The following is a 13,256-nucleotide window of genomic DNA, read 5'->3' on the forward strand; positions in this document are numbered from 1 at the left end:
AAGGTACTTGCAGGCACCCTCATTCATTTGATGTGTGACATAAGCAGATGAAGAGCAGAAACTGCTGCCGTAAGTCTGAGCAGAAAGAGCCAAACCAAACTGTCATTGATAGTACTGAATTTCTACAGTTATACATACATACATATATATATAGTTATACATACATATATATATATATTTCTTACTGGATACTTCGAAGTATCCAGACATGATTTCCATAATAAGCATTTCAGTATTACAGTCATTGGTTTCATGTTTGGTGGCTTCACAGATAGTGTGTGTTAGTTCTATGGCAGTGCTCCAGTGTTTGAAATGAAGCCTGTCTCATGTCCAAAAGAGCATACAGCAGTTATCTCTAATGGTTACGGACAGACAGATATTGAAGAAAAGAACAAAGGATGACATGGATTTTTTTCAGCTTTCTATCATTTCACTTGATGTTACTTATTCAATAGAGAATTCATTATCTCAGTCTTTGTAACCAGCTTAGCCAATCCTTTCTTTTCCCACTGCTGCTCAGATGGACTTGCCTTCTACTCAGTAAACATTTTAATACAATGTTGTACATAGCACAGACGCAATGTGAATTGCACCTGCCTATGCAAATCCTTTGGCAATTATCCCCCTTGCTGAGACGTGATAAAGCAACTGAAACTTCTCCAAATGTATCAATACAAACATGGTCAGGAAGTGCAAGTGTAAGCTTTCAATACATGACTATATGAAAAAAATAATTAGCAGGTAAAACTACCACGTGCATTATCACTAGCTCTGATGAGCACATTATAAACCAGGTTTGGGCACAACTGTTGCATAAAGGAGAGAGCATCTCCTCTAGAATCTAGTCACATTTACTGTTCCAGAAAAATTATTTGTATCTAATATGAAACCCCACGTTAGCTACCAGCATGAGATTATCACTCTCAGTTCAATTAGCTGAACAACATCATCAACTATGGAAAAATCAGGTTGAATGATATTAAGTGTATCACGAACAACAATTCTTTCCCCCCCATCTCTTTAGCTGATCATAAGAAGGAAAACATTTTCAATTAGAAGTTTTTTTTTTTGTTTCAACTTCTTAATACCAATGTAATTATAAAATGCATAATGTAGGTGCTGACCTATGTTTCTTTAAGCTCTGTAAGAAACCTGTCATCTTTGCATATCCACTGATGCGCTTTGTGTTTCTTCTGTCAAGTGAGCATGGCACTCTCCTGCCTTACAGGGACTTCTGAAGCTTAATTCATTAATATCTAAGATCTCTTGAGACAAGACAGTACAGCAGGGCTAAAATTTTAAAGGGGAAATTAGACAGACAGGAACTAATTATAACTTTTGCCACCAGCGGAAGTTATAGCTTCTATTTAAGATACCTTTGAAAGATGTAAAATGCAAGGGTTCCCTGTATTTCCACCTCTAATACAGATTCGAGCACCGCTGTGGTAGAAAGCCAGAGTACTCACCACAGCGACATGATCCCAGTTCCTGCTGTACTAGCTCCAGTTTTGTTTGGCACTGGAAGCATCGGCGTCTACTCTTCTGTTTGGATCGACTGGTTTCTTCAGGCCTGTCATTACTGTCATCCAGTAGCCGTGGCCGTTTCACAGGAGAAGCCTCACTCTCCGACTGTGAATCTGTTGTATTCACAAATATTTTAGGAAAAACATTAGAACTTCCTCGCTGAGGCATCCCTTCGGGCAGATTGAAGGTATATTGCTTTCAGCTGGGGTCACCACCAAGCAGCTTGATACTTCCCATTCTATCACATGCATACATTTTCTGAACAATCACCATGAGCATCAAGTAAGGGACAAATTATTTTTGTTCCCTGTGAGAACCTCTCCTTGTTGACAATACTGAATAGAAAGTGAACTGATTAACTTCCTTCCAGCCATGGCTAGGTTGCATAGAGATGCATGTAGAGTACCAACCATCCTAAACAATTGCAGGCTTCATTTGTCATCTCATTTAGTTTCTCCTATGTGCCTTCGTTCTCCCTCCACAAACAAACTGAACTAGGCTTCTGATGAAAAATAATCAAAAGCAGATTCGACCTATTTCCTCCCTGGGCAGAAGGAAGATTTTTAAGGCACAGCATGTAAACTGTCTCTCTTATGACTGAAGGCTTTACACGAAAGCACCATACCGTGCTTTCCCCTCTTTCCACATGGATAACAATTTAAATGTAAATTAGTATATATCAACAATACAAACGAAGACCAACCTGTACATGCATGCTCTAAATCCAAAGTGCCAGCCATTTTAAAAGAATTAGTCAGAATACCATTTGCATTAATAACTTGATCTATATAAATTTCTGCTTGTAAGAAAATAGTTTGTGGAAAACATCCTTCTCTCAGAAGATACAAATCAAGAGGTGCTGCTTTAGTTAAAAACAAGCAAATCAGTGATCCCTGTTGGTATTTTGTTGTGGGTCAGAGTTGCCACACAGGTGCTAGCGAAGAGTTCAAGGTAAGTTGCTACCACTCTCAAATTTAGCCTTTAACCTAAGAAAGACCCTTTTAAAATATGTTTCCTTAAGAAGTTAAAGTTCAGGAATGTGATTACTACTTCAGGCAACATAGTGTTGCTTTTTTCTTTTATATATATATATATATATATATATATATATATTTTTAAACAACGTAGAGTGCTTTGGCTGGGGCTCTAGAGTCCTGAAGGAAATGTGCAGTACTGGCTGAAACCTGCAATGCCCAGACCTTATTTTTGTGGCATATCGGAGGCAGTGGATTTCAGCGGATCTGCTGCTCTGCACAGGTCAGACAGACATTTCCCCTCCCAAGACTGTGCAGAGCTGACTCAAACCTGTATTTCCTTTTTAATAGAAACTGAGAATAATTTTAATCCCAACTGCGCTAAAAAGTTACATTGTTCGTAGTAGTGTTGCAAGGAGAGCAACTGCTGAAAGCCATTACTGCAGTGGGTCAGCATTCTACTGCAAGATGGTGATCAAGGAAAAAAAACATTAGTTCATTTAAACCCATTTTTAAAGGAAATTAATCTACAGGTAAAACGGTAACTGTATTTTTCTGGGAGGGCTTTACCCTATCAAACTTGTTTTTGCCTTTATTTTAAATTTCTGTTGCATGGTGTCCTGTGCTTACGGAAGAGATGTCTACTTTGTGTTAGCTGTCCTGGCTTATCCATGAACATTTTTCAGAATTTGAAGCATTTTACTTAAGGCTAACTTGAATACCTCCTGTAAAGTAAGTTCCGATGCAGGAGCTGAGAAAGACAGTAATTTTCCAGGTATCACTCTGCAGAAATAACTGCTGTGGCTAAAACACCGCCCATATCCTTGTTATTTCAATGATTTTATCTGGTCCACTGCTTACGCACTTCTCCCAAACCAAGTATCTACTGCAGCTGGACCAGGAACACCTGCTAGCCTCTCCCTCTCCAGGTGATGCTCCATTAACTTTCCCTGGTTCCTCACATGCAATAGAAACTAACTCACTTTTCTTTCCTGTGTTTCAGATCTCGTCTCAAGCATTTTTACAGTGGTTGGAATCCAATGTTACAGCCATTATAAATATGCAACTTGCCTCACTTGGGTCTTCTTTCTTTCTGTCATACTGCTAAGACATGCTGAAAATGTGCCTGGTTTTTCAATACGTACAAACTCCCCGCATCTCACATTTCACAGAAAAGCGAGCAGCTTTCTGCACTGTACACAGGTGATAAGTTTTTATTAAGCTGCAATAATTCTATCTGATGTATGTCTCAATATAGCCTTCTTTTTGATCACTGTCATAGATTACACCTTACACCTTACAAAATACATCTATGTGGGCTAAACTAACATTCCGTACGTAACTTATTCCACCTCTGCATGCCTGGCTGTGCAGGAACGCTGACAATGAAAAGTAGCGCCTAATGAATTAACACATTTATGGAACAACTAGTCCTGTCTTTAATTAAATCTCTGCAGAAGATGATTTAAGAGAGAGTTCCTCTGAATAGACTGCAGAGATCCCGACTCACACTCCAAGGCAGCCATCCTATCGTATATAAACTATTTTTCCGAGTGCTTAGAGAAGTGGGCTAGCCATGAATGTAGCAGGGTGCACCTTTCAATACACAACTCATCCACTGTCAGTGAGCTGAGGCAGGGTTCAGGAAAACTCTGCCACAGCCCACCTCATTGTCAAAGGTGGGGAGCTACACAGTTCGTAGTTTATTCATTACTCAGAGAAACAGATACGATGCTATTTTGAAATAGCTGCCTCCCACACTTCTTTCCTTTTGGAAGCACACGCCGATCTGGTACTTCTCAAAAGCGAATTTTGCATTCTACATTGAGCCTATGGAAAACACGGTGCTGTGCTTGTTATAAGTCCAAATATGGAATTCATGCATGTGAGCCAACCAGTGTCTAATCAGTTAATGAAGTCACGTGCCTTAATGAGAAAAATAGCTACCTCAAGTCAGGCTAGTAGCCCTTTAATTACAATATTCAATTATACATTTCCTGTTAATTGGTAATGACTAATTGAATATTAACATAAGTTGACTAATATGATAGAAATGAAAGATTACATATCTGATTTTTAAATGTGTATCTGAGCTAGCACTGAGCTAACTTAGCCTAACTCTCAGGGACAGCTCCAGCAGTCCCACTACCGACTGCACAACACCCTCAACGCACATGCTAATACTGCAAAATGGACCAACCAATACATGTGCTTACATCTTCTTATGGGTAGGTACAAGGAACAAAGAGAAAGCACAGAGCAGAAATCAGAACTTTTGGCGTGCTTTTTCTTACACATCACGTTGCCTTTCACAATACTGACGCAAACAATACTGGATGCAAAATACAGCTTCCAGCACCTGCAATCTTGCAAGACGAGATTTCAGAGAGCTGATAGAAAATGGCAATTATCATTCCCAGCTTTACTACCTGGATTGCAGAAAAAAATAGGAACAGAATAAAGTGCTGCAACAAGAGTTAAGGGTAGACTCTCAGTATAAACTATTAAGCAATCAAAAATGGCTAAGGATTCTTTCAGTCAGTAACAGTTTTCCTTAGAAGGATGATTTGTGCAACGAGAATTACCTCTTCCTCTGCTTTTAAGAAACATTTTCCACGCTCAACTTGCATTTTAGGCTTATACCTAAACCAACAAATCCTCTGAGATAAAAAAGGGATGCTTTCCTTTTACCTGCAGTTGTCAAAATTGTAACATTTTTTCTGAAGAAAAACAACAATAGACGTAAGAAATTTCACAAAGAAATTTCTCAGCTACAGTAATTCTGCCATCGTCACTTCCCCATTGCAACTTTAATTTTGGAGTCAAGAAATAAGGATTATTCTCATCTATGTCTGAGGATGCAGATACATCTCATTATGGCATTTTTTATCAAGCTCCCATTTGAAATATGAGAACGAATTCATCTGAGCAAGATTTAAACTGGAGGCTTGACTAGAAACGACGAGTACTGTTCTTAGAAATTGTGTTGTGCCTTGGACAGAAGCTCACATTTGCTCCTCACTGTCACTGTTCTTGTCTTCATTATTCATGTTCCCCTCAAAATCTTCCAAATAAATTGTGTTACGACTGTCAGAGCTGAATCCCAGTCTCTCTCAATCTCCTGTCAAGGTGGAGCGTGTGGGCTGCATACCCCTGGCTTCGCTAACAATCACAGTGGCTCTTTCATGGCATTTGGGGAAGAGGTGGGGAGCTGTAAGCCCAGCAGAGACGTGTGCTGAGAAAAGGTAACAGGCAGGAAGAAAGAGATGGGAGACTAGTAAGGGAAAAAGAAGCCCTCCTCTGTTGCTGCTTGCTTCAAGAATGAAATGAATCTGTTTCATCTCTGGTTTGATGACAGCTTTTGAGGCACTCAATCACGTTTTCTTCTTTTCATAAAGAACCCGTCACACTGACAGACTGGCATTTATGATCTCAACTGCCTGTCCAAACACCAGTAACAGCAATAATTAATGAACCCTCCAACATCACTGCCATCTACTCTGAAACCATTCTGAAAGGAGCTTGAGCTGTTAAAACCTCTGTCCATGAAGAACCTCACACAGTCACAGCCAATAACCACGTAACAGGGATTAACTTGAGTTGGAGCAATGTCTTGTCTCCAGTTTCTTGCCCCCTCCTCCCTCTTTTCTTCTTCATTATTCCATTTTTAGATGAGGGATTATTTAATTCCCCGGCATGTTGACTATGCATTAGAAATTTCATCTAGAGGAAACTGCATCTTTACAAATCTTTCCTATTACATTTACCAGAATCATTATTTAAAATCATCTCCTCTACTTCAAATGAACCTAAAATTAACAGTTACTCCAAAACACATTTGCTTGTTGACTATTAATGAAGAGAGAGAGAAATTCAAGATTAACATCTTATGAGCAGAGTTTGCCAGCGATGACCCCAACAATTCCTCCCCGTTGCTGTTTCATGCTGTGAAAACACTTATTTTGAAACTCTGGTATTTACATCAAGATGAGCATCTTGTTCCCTTGTGCAATCAAGACTGCATGTCGGAGCTGTGTCACAAACCGAAGCATACACCTCTGTCGAAGCACTCACAAGGAATTTGTTGTGTGAATTCACCTCAGCTTTCCTTAAAACACTGCAGACAGATGCCTCAAATACTTACATAGACCCTTCAGGAACGTTTAACCACACAACCTCTTTCTACCATTGCTGCAGTGCCGTTAGCATCCCCATTTCACTCATTTTTTCCCCCCATGTAGAGTTTAAAAGCAGTTATGATGCTGTAAAGCTCATTGTCCCATCACAAGGTGGAGCTATAGGATACCCCCTACGGAAGTCAAATCCTATCAGCCCGTCCCTTCTTTGTCTCAGGAGGCTCCCAGTGAAATCACCCTGAAGACTATAAATAACCCCAAAAAGCTGCTTTACAGAAATTATGATTTCCATACCAATTAACAAAACCAGTCAACACCAGTTGTTTCCTATGGCCCTAATGAGCAAAACCAACCAACCACCCTACAGCAATGAAACCAACAACTTTAAACTTTGCTCCTTGAGATACACAATGGAAAGAGTTACTGTAAGACATTCCACATCTGAAACACCACTGATGTTCTTCTGACTCTGCTAGCAAAGCACGCCTTCCCCAATCCCTCTGCCAAAACATTGATTTTAGTAACTATCCATTTACACATAAAGCATTTTATTTTTATTTTTTAAACTGTAGGGGAGGATCCAGTACCGGGACAGGTTGCCCAGAGGGGTTGTGGATGCTCCATCCTCAGAGGTGATCAAAGTCTGACTAGACATGGTGCCTAGCTTGCTGTAGGTGACCCCGCTCTCAGCGAGGACTACATGATCTCCATAGGCCCCTTCCACTCTCAGTTATCCTGTAATTATGTAATTTCTGGATGGGAAGATGAATATATATATATATTGCACTAATATATAAATATATGCACTAATTCCTTCTTAGCTCTCTTACGTTTTTTTCCTCTAAGCCTGTGTTGTTGGTACTACCATCAGTCAAAAGGAAGCATGCTGTAACTGCAGGGTAACTTAATGAGGCTATTAACTGCCATCTCTAATGAAACGGAAGAGACTAATCTGGTAACTTAGATGAACAAAACGCAAGTTGAAATTGCATGACAGTGAACTACATAGGATACTGCATGCATTTTATGCAAGTTATAATTAGAGTGAGAAAATGCATATTATTCTTTCTTGTCAAGAAATTTCATAATTGCTAAATTAAGCAAGAAGTGAATTAGTTTTCATCTCATATTTAGGCTCCTGTACTTCATCTGCCTCATGGTTAAATTCTTGCCTTACTCCCTTCCCTATACACTCTCTGATGTCAGTATGGCTTCAGTTAATGGAAAATGTTAATTTATTTCTTAAGCGTTTTTACTTATACACCCAATTAGTTCAAACAAGTACAATATTTGAAAGGACTCGGGCACCTGCACTGTCCAGTTCCTTTGATGGATTAGCATAGTGCATATTTCAAGTCATTGGAACAGTTTGTAAGGCACTGGCCACCCATACTGCTGCTGAGTGGAGGAAGGATCTTGCTTATTTAAAGACCTAGGCCGATGGGGGTCATTCCCTGAGTCACGTCAAAAAGCGAGGTCTGTAAACTTCTAGAGCCCACAACATCAGAGCGGTTTGTGCAGGCAGAAGAGGTTGGCCGGTCCTGCTGAGCACTCAGCCTGCTGATTGCTGCCCGTCTCTCCTGCTGGGAGCGTAAACATTTGAAGAAAGTGTTTATATTTCATGCATTTTAGATAATGTATTTTAGCAATTTAGGGTTAGGGCTGGGAGAGGGACAAAGATTCTGGTGACGCTGAATCATAAGAACAGGATTATAAAATGAAGGAATAATGAACAAGTATAGAGAGCTAATTGGAAAAACAGAACCTTAAAAAAGGAAGAAAAAAAGCTACAACACAGGAATATACATGATGAAAAAGTTATGAAGGCAAATCAAACATCCCAGGCATTCCAGAGCACCTGAAACCTACTTTCTAGTATTCAAATATGCATATTTACATATATGAATACATTTGTGCAAACGTACAAATAAGCTTACACTGGCTCTGGTAAAATGGGAAATTTGAAAGCTGTTTTGTTTTTGCTGACTTAATTGAGAGCCCTCTTATGCTTTGTGAAGTTCTCTAAAATTGGATTAACATGAATAGGTAATGCTATAAATATTGCAGATTTGCTAGTCAATTCAAGAGCGCATAAATAAGCAGTGCTGCTCTGCTTCAAAATACTAGTAGTATACTCCAGCTATGTCCTCATCAATCAAACGGTACACAGTATTCAGGAAAGTAATTCTTCAAACTAATAGCCTAAACCCCGTTCTATATAGAAACTACTTGCTCTGTTATTTTTCACTCATACACCGAGTTTTTCTGAGCGCACCCTTCCCCCATTGGCATAATGAGGGTTTTCCAAGGCTAAGACACCGATTCAGAAGAGGAATTGTAAAGAATTCTTGCCTGCTAGCGGTGAAAAAATACGTATTTTCAATATTTATCTTTCAAAAAAACCTTATTTGTCATTAACTGCAGAACACGGGTGATGCCAACAGCAACAGAAATTTTGCGATGAGAGACTATCATTCCAAGGACTGTGTCTGACTAATGTTAAGAAAAATACCTGAAAGCTCTCGTATTTTGATAAGTACTTTACCGAATGCATTAAGTGTGAGTTCTGAAAAGTACAGTTTATCTACCTGCTAGTTTGTTTTCAATTCAGTTATTTTAAATAAAACATTAAAAGCAGTTTGTATTTTGTTATTTTTCCTAGCAATTTCATGGGGAAAACACAACCTGTCCTGGCACAGAATACAGTTTCTGCACAACTTATTGCTGTCTCCAATATGTCAGAAGTCAGGCTTTTACTGGGAAACTCTTACTGTTTAGAAAGAGGATATTTGGGAGCATCTAAACTAACCTGAAGACCAGATCTCCACAAAGAGGGAAGTAGAACAGATCAACAAACATACGAAGATGCAATAGTACATGCCCTGATGCCCTGTCTTGCGTCTTACACCTAGCTCATTTTCAACCTTCTTTTTGACTTCAGGATATTGGTCTCATTAGTTACTCCCTGAAGTTTACATTATGGATAATAATTTGGAACTGGAATAGGAAAATGAAGCAACTTTGGTTGCATAACAACCAAAAAAAAAAAAATTCTCATTTTGTATTAAGATACGTACTTTCCCCTGTTCATGCTTAGCGTAATTCCAAGAGACTAAAACTACTTCCATATAATTTTAAGGTCCTCATGAAAATTAATTTCTAAACAGAAAATAGTGAAAACTTGTACTTGAAGCTCTCTGATGCTCACTGCAATCAGTAGTTAGCAAATTTAAGTGTCCATGTGCTTTTAAATATGTTTCAGGCCAGAAAGTTAATGCTGAAGTGGTTGAACGAGCCTCGAGTACAATAAAATACCAAATGAAAAATGATAAAAGCTCTATGTCTTATTTGCTCAAGCCCACCAATAAGAAAGTCGTCTTCCGGATCTGAACAGATCAGACCAAGGTGCTGCTTAATAACTGCAACACACTGGGGTAGAAACAGCTCGGTTCTTCAGGGTGGCAGGAGCAGAGGCCCTTGCAGGTCCTGAAGTCAGCGATCGCAACCGTTCTCTGCAGCATTCTCCCTATCGTCTGGTCACCGGGCAAACCCAAACGGGAGTAAAGCAAACCCCATCTCCCCCAGTCCTGTTCCAACAGATATTTTTACCAAGTTTTAAGACGGGGTTATAGGTGGGAAATGCAGGACGTAGGACCCCAATTCCTTTGTCCCTATAATTAACACAAATGCAAGTTATTTGAAGTTTTCAGCTGTGACTTTGTTATTAGGGGATGATGGCATTCTAACAGTCTGTGGGCGGATGCTGGCAATAAAAAGAGGAATTCAGAGCTGCTGGGATCATAAAGCCAAATTTGTATATTCTCTAATAATAAATATTAATCAGCTGTCAAAGGTCAGTTAAACTGATCATAGAGAGATCGTGATAGTTTAGAAAACTAATCCTGGCCTGAAACTACCAAAAACGGATATAAAACTTTGTTTCATTTTATTCGAAGTATATATATAAAGAATAAAGTTACCTACTGTTTCAACAGATCCTAGGAGAAATCCTTTGTCACAACTCTGTGAGACTTTAATACAAAGGTGTACTCATATCTGAATTTTAAAAGATAACAATCTTGAAAACATACAACTTGGTACTTGGCAAGCATTTCACCCACCAGACTGAACCTTTCAACCACCTATCAGACCCAGCGGGTCCCCCAGCCCAGCCTCCTGCTTGAAGCAGGGTAACCCTAAAACCCAGGTCAGGTTGCTCAGAGACTTGTGCAGTCCCTGCTTAACAAACTTGAAAAATACACATTTCACAGCCTCCATGGGTGCCTGTTCCAGGACTAACGAGAGGGCAAAACCCTCTTCCCTTCATCTGTCAACTATGCTCTTCCTAACACAGCCGATCTTACTCTCCCATCATCTGGTACTGCCCTTAATTTGGCATTTGAAATCATTTTCCTATTGGCTTACAAATTAATGTGAACTCCTTCCAGGAGATCAGCCTGTCCTCTCAACTTATGCACATTATCCTCAAAGTTGTTCGACTTCCACTGCAGCCTTCTATTTTCATACCCCAAATTCCATTATGAAAACAGATGAAAAATTTGAATCAGAGCAGCAAAAAGAGATTAAGACAAGTGAAAGATGAGGAATGGACTTACAAGTAATCAAAAAAGCTGAACACAGGTTATTTTGTGAAGTAGTAGTGAAAAAGGAAGGTTCGAATACTTACCCAAACAGCACGAAGAATATAAGAGGATGAATTTGGGTTATTTAAGAGAATAAATAAGGGCAACAAAGTATCTGGAGGACCTTCTCCATTAAGACACTGGATCTGAAAATTTCAGTCTGACTCTGAATGAACTGACAGCATGGGACAGCTATCAAATAGTTGGAGTTGCACAGAAGGATGTACCTCACCATCTGCTGAGAAGTTATACAGGCCAGGAGACCTTTTGTTCTTTTCCTAATAAAGGTTTGAATTATTATTTTTTAATTTTACAGTATTGAAGTGCTTTCCTTCCACTCCTCACAGGGGAGAAAAAGCTAATTTCTCATAAGCTATACACACCTGTATAACCCAAACCTACTTAAATCAGTACACTTTTCTGCCACATAAACCAGTATGCACCAAATCTCACCTTCTGTACAAGGTAGTTAAATATAAAGCTACGCTAATAGACCACACAATGACAAAGTAGCACTCCTTTGTTTTTCTGTTGTCTTCAGAAAGGATGCACCACTGACATGGATACCACATTTGACTGCCCTATGTGTTCATAAGAACATTCATCTGTTTTGGTACAACTTTGGGCAATACAACAGAACAAAATGGCAAATGTTATTAGGTATACGCATTATCGTATTCATCTACTTATCCTATTCTATAATAGTAATTTTATTTTCTTTTTAAGACCTGCATTAGCCTGTCATAAATGGCTTTAACAGATTGATTAGAAAGAGGGGATTATTCCCAGAACTGGAATTACTAGCACTTTTATTAACATCCTCAAAACATTGCCTGTGGGTATTTCTAATTCCTTCTATATAGCATATGAGATAGTGCTTCCACAGTCATGTTACATTTGTTATCGAGTTGGCCACTTCAGCTGTCTGGTGTCCTCACTTTATGCACAATGCACAGGAGGAAGGGAGCACCTAGAAAGCAGTATGTGTGAAAGTTAATTTCAAATAAATACCAACCATGATCAGAATGGGTTTCTATTTGTCTTAGCTTAGTGTATTTTGACATAGGCAGATGTAAGTATTCCTGTCCTAAATTCTTAGGATGATAGAAAAATAATCTGTTTATTTTATCCTGGGTGTATTGAATAGACAAGGATAGAAGGCAGTGTTTTCACATGCTGCCATCATACTGCTGCACACCTTTTCATTTCTGAATGTTGTGTTTTTCCCACTACTTTAGACAAAAATTCTGTTCAGAAGTAAACGGCATGAGTGATTAATGTATGAACTATGAAGATGCTTGCAAAACTTCTCTTTAGATTAAAGCAAGTACAGGCTAAATTTCAAGGCATTTTTTTTCTCAGTGGCTTTGTAAAGAGATGATTTAGATGTCTAGCACAGAAATGTGCTAGACACTGTGATAGATAAAAGATCATGAAAGACTTTTCTGTGAATATTACCAATTACTGTGTGCTAACAAGCTCCTAAAAACTTTCCCAGGAACTGCTGAAGTTTTTATAACTCATAGGCAAGGATCATCACACCTACAGCTGACTCGTAACAAACTTTTTGATATGTTGACCCCAAACCCATCTCTTCAGACTCTCCAATGAGAGACAGTGATTATGATAAATTTAGTCTAAAAACGCACAGGAGGTTTTCAGTGCAAAAGACAACCATATCCATAATGAAAGGAAAGACGACTGTATCATAATGAATGAGGGTGATTTTGTAAAACTGAACACTGTGGTACTGAAAATAAATCCTACAACTGCAGCAAGTCTGTAAAGTTGTTTACAGATGCGACTATTATGATCCTTATCATTAGACACATTTTAATCTACAATAATCGTAATCATCAGTTTGAGAAGGCTCTCAGATAGCCACTACTGGAAACTGATGCAAAGCGTGCGTGCAGAAAACACCAAACTCGTTTCAGCAGCAGAGGAAACCAACGTGTCTATCCAGATGCATATGGAAG

At 39.0% G+C, this 13,256-nt stretch overlaps 1 protein-coding gene across 2 annotated transcripts in view; it reads right to left on the reverse strand.

Annotated features, from left to right (window-relative positions):
• Positions 1-13,256, reverse strand: part of ZFAND3 (zinc finger AN1-type containing 3) — a 135,950-nt gene that overhangs the window by 16,028 nt on the left and 106,666 nt on the right. For both annotated transcript variants that reach the window (XM_080586150.1, XM_080586151.1), the window contains exon 6: positions 1,467-1,637. In XM_080586150.1, the coding sequence (XP_080442276.1) occupies positions 1,467-1,637 (171 nt within the window). The remainder of the gene's footprint in view (positions 1-1,466; positions 1,638-13,256) is intronic.

The sequence above is a fragment of the Anser brachyrhynchus genome, assembly GCF_964034855.1.
Source record: "Anser brachyrhynchus genome assembly, chromosome: 3".
Lineage (NCBI taxonomy): Eukaryota > Metazoa > Chordata > Aves > Anseriformes > Anatidae > Anser > Anser brachyrhynchus.